Source organism: Aotus nancymaae, unplaced genomic scaffold (genome assembly GCF_030222135.1).
Source record: "Aotus nancymaae isolate 86718 unplaced genomic scaffold, 86718_ANA_hifiasm-v0.15.2.pri h1tg000020l, whole genome shotgun sequence".
NCBI classification, from domain to species: domain Eukaryota; kingdom Metazoa; phylum Chordata; class Mammalia; order Primates; family Aotidae; genus Aotus; species Aotus nancymaae.
In genome coordinates, this window is record NW_026988432.1 from 65,840,920 (window position 1) to 65,867,800 (window position 26,881).

The 26,881-nt window shown below is 40.1% G+C and overlaps 3 protein-coding genes across 4 annotated transcripts; 2 read left to right on the forward strand and 1 right to left on the reverse strand.

Annotated features, from left to right (window-relative positions):
• Positions 1-377: 377 nt before the first annotated feature.
• Positions 378-1,223, reverse strand: LOC135276040 (small ribosomal subunit protein eS1-like). Its single transcript, XM_064378997.1, has one exon. It carries the CDS (start codon positions 1,221-1,223, stop codon positions 429-431), a length of 795 nt encoding a protein of 264 aa, XP_064235067.1. The 3' UTR covers positions 378-428.
• Positions 1,224-10,179: 8,956 nt separating this feature from the next.
• Positions 10,180-10,716, forward strand: LOC105713189 (actin-related protein 2/3 complex subunit 3-like). The gene has a single exon (XM_064378998.1). The coding sequence runs from the start codon at positions 10,180-10,182 to the stop codon at positions 10,714-10,716; it is 537 nt and encodes a 178-aa protein (XP_064235068.1).
• Positions 10,717-26,196: 15,480 nt separating this feature from the next.
• Positions 26,197-26,514, forward strand: LOC105713200 (large ribosomal subunit protein P1-like). Of its 2 annotated transcripts, XM_012446794.2 has the most exons (2): positions 26,197-26,267; positions 26,343-26,514. In XM_012446794.2, the coding sequence occupies exons 1-2, from the start codon at positions 26,197-26,199 to the stop codon at positions 26,512-26,514; spliced, it is 243 nt and encodes an 80-aa protein (XP_012302217.2). The 2 variants fall into 2 exon arrangements, with proteins under 2 accessions (XP_012302217.2, XP_012302216.2); XM_012446793.2 differs by having other exon boundaries at positions 26,197-26,514.
• Positions 26,515-26,881: the final 367 nt, after the last annotated feature.

Consider the following 26,881-nt stretch of genomic DNA (forward strand, 5'->3'; position numbering starts at 1 on the left):
GTGGACTATTATATAGTTCTTCATTGTTTTACCCTTAATCTTATAAGGTTTAATTTAGTTTATATAAAGCTACTGCTCCCAGCCTGGGGAATATGGTGAAACCCATCTCTACAAAATATAGAGAAATAGACTGGGCATAGTGGTGCACACCTGTAGTCCCAGTTACCTGGGAGGCTGAGGTAGGAGGATCATCTGGCCTAGGGAGGTGGAGGCTGCAATGGGTCATTATCACACCACTGCACTCTAGGCTGGTCAACAGAGTGAGACCCTGTCTCAAAAACAAGCAAAAAACAACAAAACCCTACTGCTCAAAGTGGGAAGCAGAGTAAAAAGGCAACTCACCAAATAGAAAAATACATTTTCTTTCTTTTTTTTTTTTTTAAACCATCACAAAGACTTTTTATTTGCCACTATTATAAGTCTGAACTTTAAACAGATTCTTGGACTGGTGGTTCATATCCATCAGCTCGTTCAACTTTAGCACCTGTCTCATCCCCAGTGGCTTTTCCAGAACTACTGCCTTCTCCATGAAGCTCCATGAGTTTTCCCAATTCAAACTTGGGCTTCTTCAGCATTTTTACTTTTCTAACAAAGACATCATGGAGAGGATAAATAGATTGGCAAGCCTTTTCTATGTCTTTTCCAATGCTGCCTGGAATCAATTTATTGACCACTTCTTTCAAGTCATTTGTCTGCACCTCTCGCGTCATGATTTCCATCATCTTCTTCCGGATTTGGTGGACCTGTTGGTGCTGAGCATAAGAGGTCTTCCGTATCTGATTGTTGCGTTTTTTAGTAAAACCAACACAGAACAGACGAAGCAAGTAACCATCGGTAGTCTTGACATCAACATGAGCTTCAATCATTGTCTGCCATTTTTTGACCATGGAACTCATTTTGTCACGGGTAAGATCCATGCCATGGAAGTTAGTCAGGCAGTTTTTGCCCTGAACATCTTCAGTAATCAGCTTGAATTTCCTAAATGCAACTTCATCATTCTGCAAATCAGCAAGACTAACTTCAAACACTCGACCCTTGAGGCCATCAGATGCAATTTTGGTTCCTTGGGTCCTGGTAACTAGCGTCTTTCCAATATTTCTTATATTGAACATAGCGGGTGCTTTCACATCACACCAATCTTTCTTAGAAAATGGATCAACCACTTTCTTCTTGGCTCCCTTTTTGCCGCCTTTCATAAGGTGCTTGTTCTTGCCAACCGCCATGGTGCTGCTCAGAGAGCCAAAAGGCAAAAATACATTTTCAAGTAATGTATCTGCTGTAGGATGAACATCTAGAATATATAAAGAACTCCTACAACTCAAGAACAACAACAAAAACCCCAAACAACCCCAATTTAAAAATGATCAAAGGACTTGAATAGACATTTCTCCAAAGAAGATAAACAAATGGCCAATAAATGTCAGGCACAATGGCACACACCTGTAATCCCAGCAATTTGGCAGGCTGAGGTGGGTGGATCACTTGAGGTCAGGGGTTCAAGACCGGCCTGGCCAACATGGTAAAACCCCGTCTCTAATTAAAATACAAAAATTAGTTGGGCATGGTGGCAGTCACCTGTAATCCCTGCTGCTCAGGAGGCTGAGACAAGAATGGCTGGAACCCAGGAGGCAGAGGTTGCAGTGAGCCAAGATCAAGCCACTGAACTCCAGCCTGGGCAAAAAAGCGAGACTCTGTCTCAAAAACAAAATAAAAACAAAAACAAAAAACAAATGGCCAATAAACACAGGACTCATCATTAGGGAAATGCAAAACAAAACCAAATTAGATACTCGTCCACACTCCTTAGGATGACTATTCTTTTTTTAAAATACAGAAAATAACAAGTGTTGGTGAGAATGTGGAGAGCTGGAACACTTGTGCACTGTTGGTGGGAATGTCAAGTGGTGCAGCCACTTTGGTGTTGGTTGCTCAAAAAGTCCAACAGGCCGGGAGCAGTTACACACCTGTAATCCCAGCACTTTGGGAGGCCGAGGCGGGCAGATCACCTGAGGTCAGGAGTTTGAGATCAGCCTAGCCAACATGGCGAAACCCCATCTCTACTAAAAATACAAAATTGGTGGGGCATGGTGGTGCGTGCCTGTAATCCTAGCTACCCAGAAGGCTGAGGCAGGAGAATTGCCTGAACCTGGGAGGCAGAGGTTGCTGTGAGCTGAGATTGTGCCATTGTACTCCAGCCTAGGTGACAAGAGCGAAACTCTGTCTCAAAAAGGAAAGTCAAACATAGAATTACCATATGATCCAGCAATTCCACTTCTAGGTATATACCCAAAATAATTTAATGCAGAAACTCAAACAGATATTTATACATCAGTGTTCACAGCAGCATTATTCACAATAGCCAAAAGGTGGAAATAACCCAAATGTTCATTGATGAATGGATAAATAAAAGGTACCATATACATATCATGAAAAGGTTTTTAAAAGGAATAAAATTCTGACATGTTACAACATAAATGAAACTTGAATTATGCTAGGTGAAATAAGCCAGATACAAAAAGACAAACGTTGTATGATTCCACTTATACTGAATACCTAGAGTAGTCAAGTTTGTAGAGACAGAAAGTAGAGTGGTCCCGGCGGGTGAAGCGTGGGCAGTAGGTAGTTATTTAATGGGTGAGTTTCAGCTGGGGAAGATGAAAAAGTTCTGGCAATGTCTGGTGCTGATGGTAGTACAAGAATGTGAATGTACTTAATGCCACTAGCTGTACACTTAGAAATGGTTAAAATGGTAAATTTTATGTTATATATATTGGACCATGACTTTTAAAAAGTTGGGAAGCATAGGAATGCTTTGTTCAATTACAAACAATTTAACAAGGAACACAAAAATGATAATTTTTCAAGTTCGTGTCAAGATATTTTCACTAGGTCGACACCATATATTTATCAGGTCACAATTCTTACATAGCCTATGAAATTAGCTCTGGTTCTTCAAACGTCGATGTTAACAAAGAAAATATAGTATAGTTTAAAAAATCAATTTGGCTTTTTACTTACAAAGAAAAGAAGCTCTCTACTCACAATGTATGATTTCTGAACAAATGTCAACCAACAGCACCGATAGCAGTTTGAGATCTTCTCTAGCTCCTCATTTGGAAACAAAACTGAAAAATGACAAAAATAAGCCAACTAGGTTTTTTTAAACCAAAAATTGCAAGCATTTGAAATAGCTGCTTTGGTCTATTTTTGATGGCATCATGCAAATACATTTCAATCTAAATTTTTTCTCATTTAAACAAATTTTTATCAACATGATACATGTAAATTACTTTTTAAAAAAAACCCCAGAGTACAGCTTAAAGTCAGCTGATGAGCAATGAAAGAAATAAAGAGTAAAAAAGCAGAGTATAGCAGGATTTGTGGTGAAAAGTCTATGTCTCCTTCCCACCCTAGGCCTACCCTCATACACAATCATTTTTCTATATTTTGTTCTCCTGGTTGTTACCTTCAGGATTCTAAACAGTATATTTCCATACCGCTATTTTTAGATTAGATAGTTAACATCTAACAAGTCCTGCTCTAAAAGATGAGGATTTAACCCATACTCTTGCCTTTTCCTCTCAATTTTTATTGTTATTTTATCTTTTTCTTTTTAAAAAACCTTCATAACTTGAAATAAAACACTTAAGCCTCTATTTCATGATCCATTAACTTTATACAATATTTCTTGCCTCTCCAGGATATAAGATTCTTCTGCAACTATCACCTCTCAACTTAGGTTCCAATATTAAGTCTTCGGTGAATTGTCTGTTGGTTGATTTTTCAAGTTGAAAACCATTAAATAGCATGCACGTTATTATAATATGTAGGTATTATTAACCACAGAGGATTTTAAAATATGTTAAGATTCTGTTTCCTCCTCTACATGGTCAATGTCAGCACTCCAGTGTCAACTGAAAGAAGTTCCAGAATCATGGGCATAAAGTAGTCTCTTCTAAAACACTATCAATTGCTCAAAATGTTACATTTACATTTTAGAGTGTTTCATGTTTGAACCAAGACTATCCTGTACAACCTTCTGTTTTTCTTGGCATTTCTAAGTGCCTTTTGCTTTTTAAGTTGTTGTTTGTTTTGTTTTTGTTTTTGAGATGGAGTCTCACTCTGGTAGCCAGGCTGGAGTATAATAGCATAATCTCGGCTAACTGCAACCTTCACCTCCCGGGTTCAAGAGATTCTCCCGCCTCAGCCTCCTGAGTAGCTGAGACTACAGGCACGCACCACCACACCTCACTAATTTTTGTATTTTTATTAAAGACAAGGGATCTCACCATGTTGGTCAGGATGATCTCAAACTTCTGACCTCAAGTGATCTACTCGCCTCAGTCTCCCAAAGTGCTGGGATTACAGGCATTAGTGCCCACCATGCCCGGCCTCTAAGTGCCTTTCTTTTATCTGAACTGGAAAAGAAACATGTCTTCTTCTTAATAGGCTTCTAGGTCGGTTTAAATCTTTGTTGTATCCCATAACTTCCTTTCTCTTGGCTGGCCACATATTCCACTAAAATAATATCCTCAAATTCTTCCTTAAAAGGAATGTGTGGGAGCTATGCTTTCTGAGTTCTTGGATGTGTACAAATATCCTAATTTTGCTTTCTCATTCAATAGATAGGATGGCTACATGTGCATTTTAAATCGAAAATAATTTCAAATCAATATGTTAGAAAACCCTGACTTACCACTTTATGCTCCATAATCAGTTTGTCTGTTTGTCTACCTCAGCATTTTCCTTTTTGCAATTTATTTTCTTGTAATCTGGGGTCCTTAGTTGCTCATATTTACTGTCTAACCAACTACTGTGCCTCAAGGCTATCCTTCATTAAGGGTTGCTATGTTGGTAGCAGAGACATTTTGGTGGTAAAGTTGTTTTTACATTGATAAGGTTCTCTGACAGAAAAGATTATCTTATATCTAGTGTACTAGTAGCTTTGCAATCAGAGACCTTACTCCTGACTTTTTACCACTGCATGTCACAACATTGTATAGCTAGTAAACTCATCAATACATCAAAAGTCCCAGAAACTGCTAAGATAACTAAAACAGTATTTCTTGAGGATTTAAATTTCATTCAATAATAAGATAAATGGCCGGGTGTGGTGATTCACACCCATAATTCCAGCACTTTGGGAGGCCAAGGCAGGCAGATCACCTGTGGTCAGGAGTTTGAGACCAGCCTGACCAACATGGCAAAACACTGTCTCTACTAAAAATACAAAAATTAGCCAGGCACAGTGGCACGTGCCTGTAATCCTAGCTACGTGGGAGGCTGAGGCAGGAGAATTGTTTGAACCCAGGAGGCAGGGGTTACAGTGAGCCCAGATCACACCACTGCACTCCAGCCTGGGCAACTTTGTCTGAAAAAAAACAAAAAAGGAATGACAATGATAAGATAAATATAATAGCTGAGAAGCCTGCTATTTCAAAACATTAGACAAATGAATTATTATTTTCAATATACAGATTTTAAAGGGACAAATGAGAAAATGCATATTAAGCAACTTTAAAAAAACAAACAGTAAAGCAGTATAAAATGATAGAAAAACTTAATATTGGCATTGTAGCTCCTATCTTTTTATCTAGATCAACTTCTGGATTACCAGCTTTGTATACTTGATATTTATTAAAGTATAGATTTTAAAATATTAGCCTATTAAATATTTCATGATTTTAGATGTTTCCAATGTCAAACTTTCAAAAGTACATGCCTAATGATTTTCAATTAAAAAAATTTTTTTTGTTTCTAATGTTGTTTACAAATGAACAAATTCTTTAGTTAGAAATGCTAGTTTAAGCCAGACATGGTGGCATGTGCCTTATAGTCTTAGCTACTCAGGAGGCTAAGGCAGGAGGATTGCTTCAGCCCAGGAGGTTGAGGCTGCAGTAAGCTATTTTGTTTTTGTTTTTGTTTTTGTTTTTTTGAGACAGAGCTACGCTCTTGTTGCCCAGGCTGGAGTGCAGCGGCAGGATCTCGGCTTACCGCAGTCTCCACCTCCTGGGTTCAAGCGATTCTCCTGCCTCAGCCTCCCAAGTAGGCGGGATTACAGGCGTGTGCCACCACGCCCGGCTAATTTTTTCTATTTTTAGTAGAGATGGGGTTTCACCATGTTAGCCAGGATGGTGTCGATCTCCGACCTCAGGTGATCCGCCCGCCTCAGCCTCCCAAAATGCTGGGATTGCAGGAGTGAGTCACCGTGCCCGGTTGCAGTAAGCTGTTGATTGAGCCATTGCACTCCAGCCTGGGTGACAGAGTGAGACCCTGTATCTACCAAAAAAAAAAGAAAAAGTAAGAAAAGAAAGAGAGAGAGAGAGAAAGAGGAAAGAAGGCAAGTTTAGGTGAGAGATTCAATTATATATTATAATTAGACAAGAATCAACAAAGTAATGACTACTTAATTTGTTCTTAATTAAACCTTTTTTCATTCTTAGTTTTTCTAGAGCATGACTATTCAAATCAAGCTACACTAATCAGTCTAATCAGACTAATTAGAATATCTTATTCTAAAGGATCAAAACATAACAAACACAGCTGGATAACATCACATTGTTATGTTTTTCTTGCCTAATTAATTTTAACCAAAAATATGGCATATATCAGTTGTTAAATTTTAAAAGTCAAATTTGGACTTATAATAATGGGTTTATGAAATATAAAATAATTATGAAAATTACAAAATAGCTATTAAAATGGTTTTTGTGTCCTTATACTTAATTTCTCTCTTATACAGGCATACCTCATTTTACTGTGCTTTGCTTTATTACCCTTCACAGGTACTGCAAGTATTACAAATTGGAGGTTTGTGGCAACCTTGCATAAATCAAGTCTATCAGCACCATTTTTCCAACAACATATGCTCACTTCTCGTCTCTGTGTCAGCATTTTTTTTAGCGATAAAGTATTTTTAAATTAATGTATGTATATTTTTTAGACATAATGTTATTGCACACTTAGTAGACTATAGTGTAGTGTAAACATAACTTTCAAAAGGTTTTTTAGGGCCGGGCACCCGTGGCTTACACCTGTTATCCCAGCACTTTTGGAGACCAAGGCAGGTGGATCGCCTGAGGTCAGGAGTTCAAGACTACCCTGGCCAACAAGGTGAAACCCCATCTCTTCTAAAAATGCTAATATTAGTCAGGTTATGGTGGCGCACACCTGTAATCCCAGCTACTCAGGAGGCTGAGGCAGGGGAATCACTTGAACCCTGGAGGCAGAGGTTACAGTGAGCTGAGATTGCACCACTGTACTCCAGCCTGGGTGACAGAGCAAGACTCTGTCTCAAAAAAAAAATTTTTTTTTAATGTTAATTTTATTTTTTCAATTGAATAATAATTGTACATATTTATAGGATAAATAGTGATGTTTTGATACATATAAGATATAGTACTCAGATTAGGGTTATTAGAAGATCCATCATCTCCAACATTTATCATTTTTTGTGTTGGGACATTCAATATCCTCCTTCTTGCTATTTGAAACTATATATTATTTGTAACAGCAGTCATCCTACAGTGGTATGAAACACTAAAACTCATTCCTCCTATCTCCCTGTAATTTTGTATCCTTTAACAAATCTCTCCCTATCCCTCCTTCCCCATACCCTTCTCAGCTTCTAGTATACTCTGTTATAGTTTTACTTCTATGAAATAAAAAATATATGTTTTTTTTTGATAGAGACAGGATTCTTGCTATGTTACCCAGGCTGGTCTTGAACTCCTGGACTCAAAGGGTCCTCAAAAGGCCTCAGCATCCCAAAGTGCTGGGATTACAGGCATGAGCCACTATGCCCAAACAAGATCAACTTTTTCTAGTTTTCACATATGAGTGAGAACATGAGGTGTTTAAGCTTCTGTTCCTGGCTTATTTCACTTAACATAATGATCTCCAGTTCCATCCATGTTGCCATGAATGACAGGATTTCATGCTTTTTTATGGATGGATAGCATTCCATTGTATAAATATACCACATTTTCTTTATGCATTGATCTGTTATTGGACACCTCGGTTGATTCCACATCCAGGTTACTATGATTAGTGCTGCAATAAACACAGGTGCACAGCTGTCTCTTTAATATACTGACTTTCCTTTGGGTAAATGGGTAGCAGTGGGATCAGTGGGTTTGGGTAGCTCTATTTGTAGTTTTCTAAGGAAGTTCCATACTGTTCTCCATAATGGCTGCACTAGTACTGGGGAATCTGTTATTATTAATTGTACTATTAACTGAGGAAGACTGGAGTCCTTTTATCTTTCTGGCAGATTTTCTCTATGTTTGGAATTATTTCAAAGTGAATCATTAAAAATAATTTTAAAAGGAGTACACTGTCTCTGAGAAAATAAGAGACAGTGAGTATAGAAAACGGAGTTTTGCTATAATGGGGAGAGTTGAGAAGAGTTTAATCAGTCTCAGCCTTCAGTCTGTTTCCGTTGACACCATGAGGATCCAGGAGGAGCTCCCCAACAAAACTCAGCCCCAAACACAGATCTGACAGCGAATGAAATGATTCCTGTTCTTTTATGCCACTATGTTTCGAGGTAGGTTGTTAGTAGCAATAGTGACGGGAACAGCGCTCTCTGGGTTTTCTTTTATGAATCTTTTAAAAGCAGATCTCATTTTGTTTTGCTTCACTTTGCTTTGAACAACCCTTCAACTGTTGTCGTTTATCTGTGCTTCACAGATACTGCCATCTTTTGCAAATTGAAAGTTTGTGGAAACCCTTCATGGAGCAAGTCTGTCAGTGCCATTTTTCCAACAGCATGTGCTCCCTTGTGTCTCTTTTCACATGCCCTCAGAGAGGGAAACAGCATCGGACTGGAGGGTGCAATGCTTCCATGGTGCGCCTCATTGCACAGACGTTCCCCTGAGGCTGTGGGGCAAGCCAGCACTATGCAGCCCACTCTGTGATCAGCCCACGCCCCATGGGAGTCTTGTCCCTTGGTGGCAAGTGTTTCCATAGTGCTATAGAATGGATAATTGTCCCCTCAAAATCTCATGTTGAAATCTGATCCCCCAGGTTGGGGGTGAGGCCTGGTAGGAGGCGTTTGGAATCCTGGGGCGGATCGCTCATGAATGGCTTCGTGCCATACTCTCAGAAGTGAGTTCTCACTCTTAGTTCCAGAGAGAACTGACTGTGGAAGAGCCCAACACCTCCCTCCCTCTTTCTTCCTTTCTCTCTCCTGCCCCCCTTCACTTTCTGCCATGAGTGGAAGCTTTCTGGGGCCCTCACCAGAAGCAGATGCCAGTACAATATTTCTTGAACAGCCTGCAAAACGTACTGTAAGCCAAAAAAACCTGTTTTCTTTATAAATTATCCAGCCTAAGGTGATTATTTTATTGCAATGCAGAATGGACTAACACACATAGCCTCTAGGTGTCCAAGCCATGCTTTTCTTATCTAAACATGCAAAGAAACGAGCAGCCCCCTGCAGTCATTACGGCTTCTATAAACCTTGTCAGCCACCTCCAAAACTGCAGCCCTCACCGGTGACTTTTCAGCCACTGCACACCCAAAGGTCATGTTCTCTAATAACATAAAGGCATCCACGGTACTCCCAAAGCTAAAGAGACCAGAGAACTCACCGCAAAAGAGAACAGAACTCTAGACCCAAGAGAAACCTCCCCTTGACTCTTGGGGCTCCATACAGAAGGCAGAAAACCCCCCAAAGTGGATATGTGACACCTTTTTCTATGTTCTTAAGAGGTCTCAGGGTTGCTAGAAGTCTCCTCTAGATTTCTTCATGTGGTCTTGAAGATAGAATATGAAGGAGGAGCAGGAGTGGAAGGAAATTGAAAATTAACTTTTAGAGGAGGCAAACTGGGGCAATTTCAAGTTTTCCAAAAGGCAAAAACCATACCAGCAAGAAAGGCACCACACAGAGGGACCAAACATATACATTTTGTAAAGGGGAGGGATGCTCAGTCAACTGAAAACAAGTTCCCAGGTACAGGATGCAAAAAGAGAAGACAGCCAGTCGTGATGGCGCATGGCTATAATCCCAGCACTTTGGAAGGCTGAGGTGGGAGTACCGCTTCAGCCTGGGAGTTTGAGAGCAGCCTTAGCAACACAGTGAGACTTCGTTTTTACAGAAAGTTTTAAAAATTAGCTGGGTGGGCACCGCTGTAACTCGACCCCGCTCCTCTGGGTTGAAACCCGGGCGCTGCCGAGATGCTGGCTTACCACTCTTCTCTCATGGATCCTGACACCAAAATCATTGGAAACATGGCACTGTTACCTATCAGAAGTCAATTCAAAGGACCTGCCTGCAGAGAGACAAAAGATACAGATATTGTGGATGAAGCCATCTGTTACTTCAAGGCCAATGTCTTCTTTAAGAACTATGAAATTAAGAATGAAGCTGATAGGACCTTGATATATATAACTCTCCACATTTCTGAGTGTCTGAGGAAATTCCAAAAGTGCAATTCCAAAAGCCAAGGTGAGAAAGAAATGTATACACTGGGAATTACTGATTTTCCCCTTCCTGGAGAGCCTGGTTTTCCACTTAATGCAATTTATGCCAAACCTGCAAACAAACAGGAAGGTGAAGTGATGAGAGCCTGTTTACAGCAGCTAAGGCAAGAGACTGGACTGAGACTTTGTGAGAAAGTTTTCGACCCTCAGAATGATAAACCCAGCAAGTGGTTGACTTGCTTTGTGAAGAGACAGTTCATGAACAAGAGTCTTTCAGCACCCGGACAGTGAAGGGAGCTCAGGCAGCCACCATCTCCAGAGCCCTGGGCAGCATTTTCCAGCAAGATGTACACAATCTTTTGCCTTTATTTCATAAAGTTTTATACAGAAGAGAGAAGAGCATGTCCTTACTTCGAAAACTCTTGATCAAGAATTCGGGCAGGAGAAAAGAAAGTGGGTTATCAAGGGTGATTTGAAACTTTCTGCAGTATTAAGCTGGCGCTTAATAAGAATAAGTAATAATAAAGAAATTTCTAATTAAAAAAATAGCCAGGTGTAGTGGTAAGCCCCTGTAGTGCCAAATACAATGGGAGGCTGAGGTGGGAGGATTTCCTGAGCCCAGAGGTCAGGGCTGCAGAGACCACGATAGTGCCACCGTACTCCAGCTTGGGAAACAGAGTAAGACCCTGTCTCAACAAAATAAGAAATTTAAAAAATCAGTTTTTTCTCCCCCACACACAACACAACCATAATACCAGCCTTTAATTAAGCTGAGTTCTGATCACAGAGTTCATTAATTAATTAATTTTTAAAATTTCTTGTTTTAGAGACACAGTCTTGCTCTGTTGCCCAGGCTGGAGTGCAGTGGCGTAGTCACTGCTCACTGCAGCCCCAAACTCCTGGGCTCAAGCAATCCTCCCTCCTTGGTCTCCCAGAGTGCTGGGATTACAGATGAGAGTCACTGTGCCTGGCCTCCTCTTCAAGCTCTTTTACTTTTGCTTCTGCTGCTAGCCGGGCTTCCAGTTTGTTCACAGAGGTGGCCACCCCCCTGCAGGGCTGTTCACCGCTTTCTGCCCTCCCTTGCTGCGGTGGGGTAAGTGGCTCTCAGCTAAAGGTCGCTGTAAGCCTGCCAGTATTTGGGGAGCATCCCTATACTCACGACAAGGTCCACAAGCATCTAAAACATGAGCTGCACCATTTCACAGAGAGGTGGCACCACCCTGGGGTCTCCCCCAAGGATGCTTCAGTGCTTTTACCCATTTCTTGGCCTCAGCTCCTGGCTAGTTCACCAAATGTTCTGCAGTGAGCCAGACTGTGCAAACCTGCTCCCAAAGGCTAAGGAAGCTGAGAGGCCAAAGAAAGAGGCTGACAATTCCAGTTTCTCAGAAAGAAACATTTTCTTTTTTTTGTTTTTTGAGATGGAGTCTTACTCTGTCACCAGCCCGGAGTGAAGTGGCACAATCTTGGCTCACTGCAACCTCCGCCTCCCGGGTTCAAGCGATTCTCCTGCCTCAGCCTCCCGAGTAGCTAGAACTACAGGCACGCACCACCATGCCCAGATAATTTTTGTGTTTTTAGTAGAGATGGGGTTCCACCATGTAGGCCAGGATGGTCTTGATCTCTTGACCTCGTGATCTACCCATCTCCCTCCCAAAGTGCTGGGATTACGGGCATGAACCACCGTGCCCAGCCTAGAAAGAAACTTTTCATAGGGACTTACAAACAGAAGCCATGTCTCAGGCAGCTGCAAGATGGTGGAACCCTGCAATAGCCCTTCAGGAAAAGAATGATATAGCTATATATAAACATATGTATTTTTAAATATATATATTAAATGTATTTAATATATATTTTTATATATACAAGAAATACATGTTTTAAGATAGAGTCTTACTCTATCTCCCAGGTTGGAGTGCAGTGACATGAGCATGCCTCACTGACATCTTGACCTCCTGGGCTCAAGTGATCCTCCCACCTCAGCCTCCCAAGTTGCTATTAATATATAACAGGTATGAGCCACTGCCACAGATTTTTTTGGTAAAATGTGTAGCTGGTCACACCTCAGACTTTTTGTGAAATTTATGAACACTGGAAAGGTTCGATAAACGTCTCTATGAAAGGTTTTCTATGCCTGAGACAGATTCTCACTCTGTAGCCCAGTCTAGAGTGCAGTGGTGTGACTGTAGCTCATAGTTCACTGTAACCTTGAATTTTCGGGCTTAAGCAATTCTCTTGCCTCAGCCTTTCAAGTAGCTAGGACTACTCTTAGGATCTTACCCAAGAGGAATAAAAACAGATGTTCACAAAAAGATTTGTACAAGAATGGTCTGTCAGGAGACAATTCTCTGTAGGTCTCTGGTGTTTTATGCATCTTGTGAGCAGAAGCACTGGCTGCTTTTTCTGAGCTATCTGGATGTTTGTACAGAAAATAGCCTTGGAAGATAACAATAATGTCACCCTCCAGGGTAGTTATAAAAGATTAGGAATTCTTAAGCTCAGGATTCCTCTCTTGTAACACCTGCATAACTGAATGCAGATGTCACTTGGCTTTCTCCACGTCACCCTGTGGATATTGGGACTTAGGGAATGCTCACCAATTCCAGTAACTGTGGCCACTGCTATTGCTGTTAGCAAGAAAATTGTCACTCACTCAGGAGTCTTGTGTTATCTGCCAGCATCCACGAAATTGCAGCAGGCTGATTTGTAATCTTGCAAATAGGATGACATTTCAGACCTTGCATACTTCTTGACATGTTTGTAGCAGCTTCTTTCCAAATTGTCCAGTTAAACAAGGGTTATGGGAGGCCATTGTTTTGGACTAGCCTCCTGCACTGGGCCCTGGGAGACTAGACCAAACCAGAATGATGTCGTTTGTACTAACCATCACGTAATCAAACTGAACAGTGACATGGGCTGGTTTTTCTAAAGATTGCAGTCAACTTGAGTCAGCATCATAAGGAATTTCCCTGTGTTTAGTACCACAAGGAAAGTAACTGAAAAGACCCATCTGCTTTTTGTTCTTTGCTTCTGCCTTCTTTAGCCCTGTCCTGCCTACAAAGCCAATGTCTGCTCAGCTCATCACTCATTCCACTTTATAGAATGAGGTGCTGCCTGATTCCAGGATGGCAAATAAAAGCCAATTCAATCTTTAGACTAAGTTGTTGTAATTTTGTCTTCTGACAGCCCTAAAGTGGAAACAATCCAAATGTCCATCAACTGGAGAAGAGATCAAATTAGTTGTGCCATACTTAAATGATGTAATACTACTCAGCCATAAAAAGGAATGAACTATGGAGACCAGCCTGGGCGACATCATGAAACCTTGCTTCTAAAAATATACAAAAATTAGCCAGGCATGGTGGCACACGCCTGTAGTTCCAGTTACTCAGGAGGCTGAGGTAGAAGGATCACCTGAGCTTGGGGAGGTCGAGGCTGCAGTAAGCCGTGATCATACCACAGCACTCCAGCCCAGGCAGCAGAGTGAAATCCTGTCTCAAAAACAAAGAAAGAATGGACTGGCCAGACACAGTGGCACACACCTGTAATCTCAGTGATTTGGGAGGCTGAGGCAGGAGGATTGCTTGAGGTCAGGAGTGTAAGACAAGCCTGGGCAATACAGTGAGACCCTGTCTCAATAAAAAAATTTTGTTGTTGTTGAGATAGAGTCTCACTCTTGTTGCCCAGGCTGGAGCGCAATGCTGCGATCTTGGCTCACCACAACCTCCACCTCCTGGGTTCAAGCGATTCTCCTGCTTCAGCCTTCCAAGTAGCTGGGATTACAGGCATGTACCACCACACCCATCTAATTTTGTATTTTTAATAGAGATGGAGTTTCTCCATGTTGGCCAGGCTGGTCTCGAACTCCTGACCTCAGGTGATCTACCTGCCTCAGTCTCCCAAAGTGCTGGGGTTACAGGCATGAGACACCACACCCACCCTAAAAAATATATTTTTTAAAATTAGCTGGGCATGGTGGTATGCAACTATAGTCCCAGCTATGCAGGATGCTGAAGCAGGAGAATCACTTGAGCCCAGGAAGTTGAGGCTACATTGAGCTATGTTTGTGCCACTGCTTTCCAGCCCGGATAACAGAACAATATCATATCTAAAAAAAAAAAAAAATTAAGTAAAAAGTTTTAAAATAATAAAATGAAAGCAGGTCTGATCTGCTAAAACATACAACATGAATGAATCTCAAAAACAAGTTGAGCAAAAGAAGCCTTACATAAAATAGTGCTGTGCGATTGCACTTATGTAAATTCTAGAATAGGCACAACTAATCTGTGGTATAAAAATGAGGACAGTAGTTGTTTCTTCATATGGGCAAAGTTGGGACTGATTAGGAAAGGACACAAAGAAATCTTCTTGGTAATGAAATGTTTCCTAGATAGGACTTGGGTGGAGTTTTGCATTTTTAAAGACTCATAGAATGCTACAGTTAATATATTTATGTCATTATATTTAAATTTTACCTTGAAATAAAAACAACACTATAAAAATATGATGATCTAGATAAGTATTTGCAAGCCAAAGTGTTTAGGGATAAAATGTACTCAGGTCTGCAACTTTCTTTTTTTTATATTTTTAGAGATGGGATCTTGCTCTGTTGCCCAGGCTGGAGTGCAGTGGCATGACCAGAGTTCACTGCAGTTTTGAACTCCAGGGTTCAAGTGATCCCCCCACCTCAGTCTATTGAGTGCCTGGGACTCCAGGCACATGCCACCTTGGATTTTTTTTTTTTTTTTTTTTTTTTTTTTTTTGTAGAGATAGTCTCACTGTATTGCCCAGGTGCTGGTCTCAAACTCCTGGCTTCAAGGGATTTATAAGTAGCTGGGATTACATTGGTGCGAGCCAGTGAGCTCAGTTTTGCAACTTACTTTGAAATGCATTAAAAAAATAAGCTGAATTGGGAGGCTGAGGCAGGTGGATCACTTTAGGTCAGAAGTTTGAGACCAGCCTGGCCAACATGGTGAAAACCCGTCTGTACTCAAAATACATAAATTAGCTGGCTGTGGTGGTGGGAGCCTGTAATCCCAGCAACTCGGGAGGCTGAGGCAGGACAATCACTTAAATCCTGAAGGCAGAGGTTGCAGTGAGCCAAGATCATCCCACTGCACCCCAGCCTGGGTGACAAAAGCAAGACTCTGTCTCTAAATAAATAAATACATAAAGTAAGATGAACTGATGGAGGGATAGGTACATGGATAGAGAATGGAGAGACAGATGATGAAATCAGTAGAACAGCATATTGACAATTGTAGAATGTAATGATTGGATTTATCACTGTACAACTTCAGCTTTCCTATATATGTGAACATTTTCATAACAAAATATTGGTGAAAAAGGCATATAAAAATTCTAATGGGGTTAGAGATATTGCACTATGAAAGGAGTTTGTTAATGAAAATAAGGTTGGGAAATAGCCCTCAAAGCTGAGTTTGTCAGTCTTTCCAGTTATTATAAATAAGCTATAAATTCAGAGATGTCTGTTAGACAAGAAAGAGACAGAGAAGGGAGAGAAATGAAAGAGGATGGCAAGATTTCTAGCTTGGTATAAAACAATTTTATACCAAGTGTTTCAAGTGTTTCCATTTGCTACGTAAAACTTTACTAATAAAAAAGGAAGTTTTTTTAAAATTATCATGGACAATTTATAAGTAACATGCTTCATATAAATTATCCCCTAATGCCACCAAAATTCTGATAAATCAATTAAAATTTTATTAAATTATGAACATGTATTATGTATTATTATTGTGCAAGTCTAGATACTTCAACTTATGACACTATTGTATTTTTTTTGCATGTTGTATGCATTTTTTAATTTATAAAAATCATTTTGGCTATATCTGTAATATTTTTAATGATGAAATAAATTGTTATATTATTTTAGGGGAAAATATAATTTACTTCATATCACAGTTCTCAGCAACAGTTTTGGGAAAATACATTTGTACTTATGTTTTAAATACAGAATTATGTTAGGATAAGTGTCTTACTATTTATATCCTATGTGAGAAAATTAGATTGGATGATCATATATCTTTTTAGCCCAATATTCTATTCTTCATTCTGTTTCCTGAGCAGTGAAATTAAAAATCACAGCTGATTTTTTTCCTTTCAAATAGAAAGCATCATTGTTTTCTTCCCTCATATTGCATCACCTTCATAAATAGTTCAAACAATACAGAGACAGGAACATGTTCTCATACATATTCTGTCCAGATAATGAACACTTTGTTGTTTGCCGTATGTCATAAATATCCTTCACGCCAAAAATTAAAAACCTATCTTTTAAAAACTATACACAGTATTCTACTGCAATAGATGTATTTTAATTGACTTACTCAAGCCCTTGTTGATGGAGCTTTCTTTATTAAAAATTACAATAGTCTAAATATTCTTATGCATGCCACACTTGTCCTATTATAATCTTGGACTATGTTTTTGGATCACAGTCTATGTATATTTAAAATTTTGTTAGATATCCTAAATTTCTTTCCAGGAAGGCTACACCAATTTACAGTTCCACAAACCATGTTAGGTTTTAGCTACTGCTTCAGCTTCTAGAACTCTGTAGCTCCTACTTCACAGCTTAAACTACTTAACAAAGGAACTCTGAGATATTCACTAGCAGGACATTTGGCATCTTTTGTTTACCAGATACTGCCATTTAAATCAAATACTTTAGAAATATTGAAGGATATTTCAATGAATCGTCCTTTGTTGTAATTAGACTCACACATGAGCTTCCTAAAGTAGTAACCCACTCTAGTTTTAAACGTCCATCATTTTAAAAGCCTGCAGCAGCTACTATAAGGAAATCCTTTTGATGGCAAACTTCAAAGCCCTATTTTGATTAAGGCTCTTTTCTTTGTGTTTCAACTTCAGTAAAAAGATGAAATATCTGATTGCTTTACTTGAAAACTAAAAATTTAGTCATTAAAGGCATGTCTCCACAAGCATAGCTGAATCCAACTGGACTGAAACACTGCATTCCTTAAATAAACACTGACATCTCTTCTCCTGTTTGGAAAGCTCTGTGCTAGGCATGAATGGAAAAGAAGGAGAAAATGGGAAGGAAGAGAGGGGAAGCCACCTAATATCTGTTTGAAAAAATTACTAAAAAAAAACTACTAAGTGCTTCAGAAAGATCTGGAGCTAAAGTGAATGCTTTTGGCTGAGTCACAAATAGCACATCTACATGGTTGCAGTCAGAGCCAGAACCACAGATAGAGCAGTGAACCAGAATGTCTATGCTCCATTAAGCAATCCTCTGCAAATTATACTATCCTAGGCCTTGTTCTATCTAGCCAGACCATAGACCTTAGAGAGGTTTAAAAACTTACTCAAGGTCACCTGTAACCAGTAAGTGGCAAACTCCAGACTCAACCCAATATCTATTTGATTGTGGGACCCCACTTCACTGCCTTTGTTCATATTATTTTAGGTAAGTGCCAGAACAACCTTAAAAAGTAGTTAGCATTAACACCATTTTTACAAATGACCTAACCAAGGTTAAAAAAAATATATGATCAGCTGGGCGCAGTGGCTCATGCCTGTAATCCTGGCACTTTGGGAGGCCAAGGCAAGTGGATCACCTGAGGTCAGGAGTTTGAGACCAACCTGGCCAACATGGTGAAATCCTTTTTTTTACTAAAAATACAAAAATTAGCTGGTTGTAGTAGCACATGCCTGTAATCCCAGCTACTCTGGAGGCTGAAGCAGGAGAATTGCTTGAACCTGGGAAGAGTTTGCAGTGAGATGAGATTGCGCCACTGCACTCCAGCCTGGGCGACAGAGCAAGACTTCATCTCAAAAAAAATATTATCATAAAGCATGAATCAGCAGAGTATGGCTCATGGTCCAAATCAGGACTTTCATCTGTTTTTCTAAACAAAGTTATTTTGGAACACAGCCATATTCATTTGCTTACTTATGGTCTATGGTTGCTTTTGCACTACCACAGCAGAGTTGAGTAGTTGCAACAGATACCATATGGACTGCAAAACCTAAAGTGCTTACTATCCGGCCCTTTAAGAAAAAGTTTGCCAACTGATGTAGAGCAGGAATTAGAGCCAACATTCAAACTCAGTTCTGCCAAATTCCAGAAATTCTGTGCCATATTATCTAGTCTAAGTATACCTGCTTATTGTGTATACAGATTTTTGCAAAGTGTTTGACACTGTTTTTCATATCCTTGTGGATAAGTTAAAGTAATGTGGCCTGGATGAGTACAGTTACTTGCTAATTCAGTGTCTATGAGTAGAGGTTCTCCTACCATCATCATAACTGTGACTGCCTGGCCAAATCACATCTGGGTTATATATACAATATTTTGGTGAATCATCTTGGAGTTGAGGAGAGGTTGCTTTAATGACTGGTAGAAAACTTGAAAGGAATTCTTTGTTGATTGTCAGTCAAAAGCTAGCCAAGCTCAACCCTTCCTTGAAAGCAATACAACTTAAGCAAGACATCCTATTATAGACCGAGACAGGGAAAACTTGAATAGGATTCTCTGTCGTAAAGAATTTGCCAACTTCCACCTAAAGGCAATAGCCTCTAATCCCTCCTAGAACCCAGCCTCTGTTCTCATGCTGCTATGAAGAAATACCCAAGACTGAGTAATTTATAAATGAAAGAGGCTTAATTGCCTCACAGTTCTGCATGGCTGGGAAAGCCTCAGGAAATGTACAATCATGGTGGAAGGGGAAGCAAACATGTCCTTCTTCACAAGGTGGCAGGAAAGAGAAGTGCTGAGCAAAAGGGAAAAAGCCCCTTATAAAACCATCAGATCTTGTGAGAACTCACTCACTATCATGAGAACAGCATGGGGCTAACCACCCCGTGATTCAACTAAGTCTGACCAGATTCCTTCCATGACACATGGGAATTATGCAAACTACAATTCAAGATGCGATTTGGGTGGGGACATAACCAAACCATATCACCAACAAAATGACAATGAAGCATTATATAAAATAAAAACCATAATCCTACAAGAAAAAAGAGATGGGAGAGAGGAGACAAAAGTAATGACATTTGGAAGCTACAAAGCAGATTAATATGCTAACCGCCCCAGCTAACCCAGCCACAAAGGAAGCCAATTTACTGTGAAATCCCCCCCCGCAAAAGCTCCGAAATTAGAAAGAGTAGGGAAGAGGTTCAGAAGCTAAAACCAAGAGGATTGAGTGAAAGTCTTTTAAAGAAATAATGAGACCTATTCTATATGTTCATCCACATACCTCCAGGCCTCCTTGTCTCCAATGTTCCAGGCTTTTTCTTTCAAGATCCATGAGCAGACAGCCAGGCAGTTGGCTTGGGCATGGGAAATGGGCAAGAAATTATGACTTTATGGGAGATGATTTTCTCTGGAGTCCTGATGGTTCATTTTGCTTCCTTGAGTATAGATATCAAGTAGCAGCTCACTGGCTGCCTGCTTATTTTTCCCTAAGGGATAGCACGTGCTGTTAACTACCTTTATTGCTCCTGGTTGGCTGAGTCCCTTTGGCCTTACTCGTCACTATGTTAAATTCAGCCTCTTGGCTTCTGGAGGTTAAGTGCTGCTGCCTAGCCTATATTACGTCAAGGCCCCATTTTCCCTATGGATATTCACAAGTCCAGCTTTGTGCCTGTCTCTCCTATCATCATTCCTGACTTTCAAAGGAGGAGATCACTGAAGATCTTAGTAATGCTGGTACCCCTCTAGCAAGCACATGTCTAACAGCCTTGGTGAATGGAGCATCCTGGGGCCCTCTTGGGGAACATGGCTGTTTGAGGCGATCTTCTGGCCTCACATATTATACCTGTTCCAACATTCCCACTTCTCTTTCCTCTACCATCTCCAAGGGAAACTCAGACATCTCTGCTTCACTGAGTATTAGTCATTGCTTTTTCTAGGCTTCTAAGTCATTGTTTTTCCTAGACTTCCTAGGCTTTTGAACTAAATGCGTTTGCTTTATTCCTTGAGATTTTTGCTATGTTAAAACTTATGTCTTGAGAAAGTGTCCCAGAATAATGAATTCTTGCTTATCCAGTCTTCCATTCTGACCCCTTGAATAGGAACCCTCAAAATCCAATACCAGTAGTACTCCCTTGACTCCTAATAGTACATGCTGGCCAATTCTAGCAACTCTTTTAGTAAAGTCTCTTTCCCCTACTATCAGGCCTAGCATGTCCTAGCCAGGCTATGCTGGGATTCAATTCTAGTTATTGGCTTGGCACTCAGGACAGCTAGTAGGGGTAGGTTCTGAGGGATACCCCTCTTGTATTGTCAGGAAGAGGCCTATGCAATTATTTCTATCATGGAAGAACTGTCAGCTCTTACTAGGAAGGGATGACACCTTTGAAAGTATGGGAAGTGGATAAATAAAATTGCCATCTCCCTGGGACAGAGTACCTGAGGGAAGGGACAGCTGTGGGCACAGCTTCAGCAGACTTAAACATGCCTGCCTGCCGGCTCTATGCAGCACATCTCCCAGCACAGCATTCAAGCTCCACTAAGGGTCAGACTGCCTCCTCAAGTGGATCCCTGACCGCCGTGTCTCCTGACTGGGAGACATCTCCCAGTAGAGGCCAACAGACACCTCATACAGGAGAGCTTTGCTGGCATCTGGTGGTTGCCCCTCTGGGACAAAGCTTCCAGAGGAAGGAACAGGCAGCAATCTTTGATGTTCTTCAGCCTCTGCTGGTGATACCCAGGCAAACAGAGTCTGGAGTAGACCTCCAGCAAACTCCAGCAGACCTGCAGCAGAAGGGCCTGACTGTTGAAGGAAAACTAACAGAAAGGAATAGCATCAACATCAACAAAAAGGACAACCACACAAAACCTCCATCCAAAGATCACCAACAGCAAAGACCAAAGGTAGATAAATCCATGAAGATGGGGAGAAACTAGCACAAGAAATCTGACAATTCCAAAAACCAGAATGCCTCTTCTCTTCCAAAGGATTACAACTCCTCATCAGAAACGGAACAAAACTGGACAGAGAATGAGTTTGATGAATTGACAGAAGTAGGCTTCGGAAGGTGGATAATAATAAATTCCTCTGCACTAGAGGAGCATGTTCTAACCCAATGCAAGGAAGCTAAGAATATTGAAAAAAGGTTAGAGAAATTGCTAACTAGAATAACCAGTTTAGAGAAATAACTGAGTTAAATAATTTAGAGAAGAACATAGATAACTAAATAACTAGTTTGGAGAAGAACATAAATGACCTGATGGAGCTGAAAAACACAGCACAAGAACTTCATGAAGTATACACAAGTATCATTGCTGAATCAATCAAGAGGAAGAAACGATATCAGAGATTGAAGATCAACTTAATGAAATAAAATGTGAAGACAAGATTAGATTAAAAAGAATGAAAATGAATGAACAAAGTCTCTAAGAAATATGGGACTATGTGAAAAGACCAACCTACATTTGATTGGTGTACCTGAAAGTGATGGGGAGAATGGAACCAAATTGGAAAACATTCTTCAGGATATTATCGCATAGAACTTACCCAACCTAGCAAGACAGGCCAACATTTAAATTCAGGAAATACAGAGAACACCACAAAGATACTCCTCGAGAAGAGCAAACCCAAGACATATAATTGTCAGATTCACCAAGGTTGCAATGAAGGAAAAAATGTTAAGGGCAACCAGAGAGAAAGATCAGGTTACCCACAAAGGGAAGCCCATCGGTGTAACAGCAGATCTCTCTGTAGAAAGCCTACAAGCCAGAAGAGAGTGGGGGCCAGTATTCAACATTCTTAAAGAAAAGAATTTTCGGAGAGAGATCCAAGATGGCTGACCACTAGCAGCTCAGGATTGTAGCTCCCAGTGAAAGTGCAGAGAACAAGAGGACGCCACACTTTCAGATGACTTTTTGTTGCTCACGGACTAGGAGATTCCCAGTGGAGGAGCCCCACAGGTCGCCAGCGTGACTCTTGTGGCCAGCGCAGTGGTTTTGCTGGCACCTCAGTGCAGCAGTTCTTAGTGTAGAGTGAGTGGGATTGGGTCCCCTTTTGGCTGATTCCCGGGCAGAAAAGCACCATCAATCTCAACACCGCTGTTTTGGCCGGTGCAGTGGATTGTTCAGATTTCAGCGCTGGGAATCAACAAGTTGGACGTCCATTCAGAAACCTAATTTGAAAGTCAGAAATCACAAAGACAACAGATGGATAAATTTACAATGATGGGAAGAAGCCAGCTTAAAAAGGCTGAGAATACCCAAAATCAGAATGCCTCTCCCTCTACAGGGGATCACAGTTCCTCATCAGCAACAGAATAAGCCCTGATGGAGAATGAGTGTGTTCCATTAACAGAAGTAGGCTTCAGAATGTGGATGATAAGAAACTTCTGTGAATTAAAAGAACTTGTTCTAACCCAATGCAAAGAAACTAAGAACTTTGAAAAAAGGTTTGATGAAATGCTAACGAGAATAGACAATTTGAAGAGGAATATAGGTGAATTAATAGAGCTGAAAAACACAACATGAGAACTTCGTGAAGTATGTACAAGTTTTAACAGTCGAATTGATCAAGCAGAGGAAAGGATATCAAAGTTCGAAGACCAACTTAATGAAATAAAATGAGAAGTCAAGATTAGAGAAAAAATGATAAAAAAGAATGAGCAAAGTCTCCAAGAAATATGGGACTATGTGAAAAGACCTAATCTACGTTTGATAGGTGTACCTGAATGTGATGAAAAGAATGAATCCAAGTTGGAAAATACTCTTTAGGAGATTATTCAGGAAAACTTTCCCAACCTAGTAAGACAGGATGATATTCAACTCCAGGTAATACAGAGAACACCACAAAGATATTCCTCAAGAAGACCGACCCCAAGGCACATAATCGTCAGATTCATTAGGGTTGAAATGAAGGAGAAAATACTAAGAGCAGCCAGAGAGAAAGGTCAGGTTACCCACAAAGGGAAGCCTATCAGACTTACAGCAGATCTCTCAGCAGTACCCTACACGCCAGAAAAGAGTGGGGACCAATATTTAACATCCTTAAAGAAAAGAACTTTCAACCCAGAATTTCATATCCAGCCAAACTGAGCTTCAAAAGTGAAGGAAAAATAAAATATTTTGCAAACAAGCAAGTACTTAGAGATTTCACCACCACCAGACCTGCTTTGCAGATGCTTCTGAAAGAAGCACTATACATATAAAGGAGCAACCAGTTTCAGCCTTTCCAAAAATATATCCAGCTAACATCAAATGGCAGTATTAAACTCATATATATTATTAACTGGATAAAAAGCCAAAACCCATCAGTACGCTGTATCCAGACCCATCTCACATGCAACGATACACAAAGACTCAAAACAAAGGGACAGAGGAAGATTTACCAACCAAACGGAGAGCAAACATAAATAAATAAATAAAAAGCAGGAGTTGCAATTCTCACCTCTGATAAAATAGACTTTAAAGCAACAAAGATAAAAAGAGGCAAAGAAGGACATTACATAATGGTAAAAGGATCAATGCAACAAGAAGAGCTAATGATCCTAAATATATATGCGCCCAATACAGGAGCACCCAGATATATAAGACAAGTTCTTAATGACTTATAAAGAGACTTAGCCTCCCACACAATAATAGTGAGAGACAGTAACATCACATTGTCAATATTAGACTGATCAACGAGATAGAAAATTAACAAGGATATCCAGGACTTGAACTCAGACCCGGAACAAGTAAACTTAATAAACATTTATAGAACTCTCCACTTCAAATACACAAAACATACATTCTTATCAGTACCATATCACACCTATTCCAAAAGTAACTACATAATTGGAAGTAAATCACTCCTCAACAATTGCATAGCATTTCATAAGTTTAAATGAAATATTGGTTGGCTGCTTGTTTGTTATTTTCTTCCCTTATTCCTTCCTGTCTTCATTGTTAAGCACAATTATTGGCATAAAAGAGGTTTTCAATTCCCATTTTTAGACTGCATTCTAGCCTGGGCAATAAAGCAATACTCCCGTTCTCTCTCCCTCTTTCTCTTCCTTTTTCTTCCTCTTCTTCATTCTTATTTTTTTTCTTTCTCTCTTTCTTTCTTCCTGTTTTTTTTTTTTAAAAGAAAAAGAATTTTCAACCCAGAATTTCATATCCAGCCAAAGTAAGCTTCATAAATGAAGGAGAAATAAAATCTTTTACAGACAACCAAATACTGAGAAATTTTGTCACCACCAGGCTTTCCTTACAAGAGCTCCTGAAGGAAACACTAAACATGGAAAGGAACAACTGGTACCAGCCACTGCAAAAATATACCAAATTGGGCTGGGTACAGTGGCTCACACCTGTATTCCCAGCACTTTGGGAGGCTGAGGCAGGCAAATCATGAGGTCAGGAGATTTAGACCATCCTAGTTAACATGATGAAACCCCGTCTCTACTAAAAAAATAAAAAACTTAGCCAGGCGTGGTGATGGGCATCTGTAATCCCAGCTACTTGGGAGGCTGAGGCAGGAGAATCACTTGAACCAGGGAGGTGGAGGTTGCAGTGAGCTGAGATTGCACCACTGTACTCCAGTCTGGGCAACAGAGCAAGACTCCATCTCAAACAACAACAACAACAATCATGCCAAATTGTAAAGACCATTGACCCTATGAAGAAATTGCATCAACGAACAGACAAAATAACCAGCTAGAATCATAATGACAGGTCAAATAATTCACACATAACAATATTAACCTTAAATGTAAACAGGCTAAATGCCTCAAAAGATACAGACTGGCAAGTTGAATAAAAGTCAAGACCTATTGGTATGCTGTATTCAGGAGACCCATCTCATGTGCAAAGGTGACACACATAGGCTCAAAATTAAGGGATGGAGGAATATTTACCAAGCAAATGGACAGCAAAAAGCAATAAATAAATAAATAAAAATAAAAATAAAGCAGGGGTTGAAATCCTAGTCTCTGATAAAACAAAGATCAAAAAAGACAAAGAAAGGCATTACATAATAGTAAATGGATCAATGCAACAAGAAGAGTTAACGATCCTAAATATATTTGCACCCAATACAGGAGCACCCAGATTCATAAAGCAAGTTCTTAGAAACCTACAAAGAGACTTATACTCCTACACAATAATAGTGGGAGACTTTAACTTGCCACTGTCAATATTAGATCAAGAAGACAGGGAATTAACAAGGATATTTAGGACTTGAACTAACTTCTGGACCAAGCAGACCTAATAGACATCTACAGAATTCTTCATCCCAAATCAACAGAATATACATTCTTCTCAGCATGACATTGCATTTATTCTAAAATTGAACACATAATTGGAAGTAAAACACTCCTCAGCAAATGCAAAAGAATGGAAATCGTAACAGTCTCTCAGACCACAGTGCAATCAAATTGGAACTCAGGATTAAGAAACTCACTCAAAACTGCACAGCTACGTGGAAACTGAACAACCTTCTCCTGAATGACTACTGGGTAAATAATGAAATGTGGGCAGAAATAAATAAGGTGTTTGAAACCAGTGAGAACAAAGACACAGTGTACCAGAATCTCTGGGACATAGCTAAAGCAGTGTTTAGAGCACTAAATTTATAGCACTAAATGCCCATAGGAGAAAGCAGGAAAGATCTAAAATTGACAACCTAACATCACAAAAGAACTAGAGAAGCATTCCTCAGCTGCTGCCATGGTGCTTGGTCCTTCCGAGGAAACTAAGGCCATGTTGAAGTAAGGCCCTCACTTCATGCAGCCACTAGCACCACATCCAGCGGCACTAGCCCCACATTCACTGGCACCATGGCCTCCATCTCTGAGCTCACCTGCAGCTACTCAACTCTCATGCTGCACGGCAATGAGGTGACCATCACGGAGGATAAGATCAATGCCCTCATTAAAGCAGCCGATATAAATGTTGAATCTTTTTGGCCAGGCTTGTTTGCAAAGGCCCTGGCCAATGTCAACATTGGGAGCCTCATCTATAAGGTAGGGGCTGGTGGACCTGCTCCAGCAGCTGATGCCACACCAGCTGCTCCAGCTGAGGAGAAGAAAGTGGAATCAAAGAAAGAAGAATCTGGGGAGTATGATGACGACATGGACTTTGGTCCTTTTGACTAAACCTCTTTTATAATGTGTTCAATAAAAAAACTGAACTTAAAAAAAAGAAGAAGAACTAGAGAAGCAAGAGCAAACAAATTCAAAAGATAGCAGAAAGATCAGAGCAGAACTGAAGGAGATAGAGACATGAAAAACCCTTCAAAAAATCAGTGAATCCAGGAGCTGGTTTTTTGAAAAGATCAACAAAATAGATAGACTGTTAGCCAGACTAATGAAGAAGAAAAGAGAGAAGAATCAAATAGATGCAATAAAAAATGATAAAGAAGGTATCATCACTGATCCCACAGAAATACAAACAACCATCAGAGAATACTATAGACACCTCTATGCAAATAAACTAGAAGAAATGGTTAAATTCCTGGACACA

Bases quoted from the DNA above. Each gene is read 5' to 3' on its own strand.
- LOC135276040 (XM_064378997.1), bottom strand. From the start codon at position 1,223: ATGGCGGTTGGCAAGAACAAGCACCTTATGAAAGGCGGCAAAAAGGGA.
- LOC105713189 (XM_064378998.1), top strand. From the start codon at position 10,180: ATGCTGGCTTACCACTCTTCTCTCATGGATCCTGACACCAAAATCATT.
- LOC105713200 (XM_012446793.2), top strand. From the start codon at position 26,197: ATGGCCTCCATCTCTGAGCTCACCTGCAGCTACTCAACTCTCATGCTG.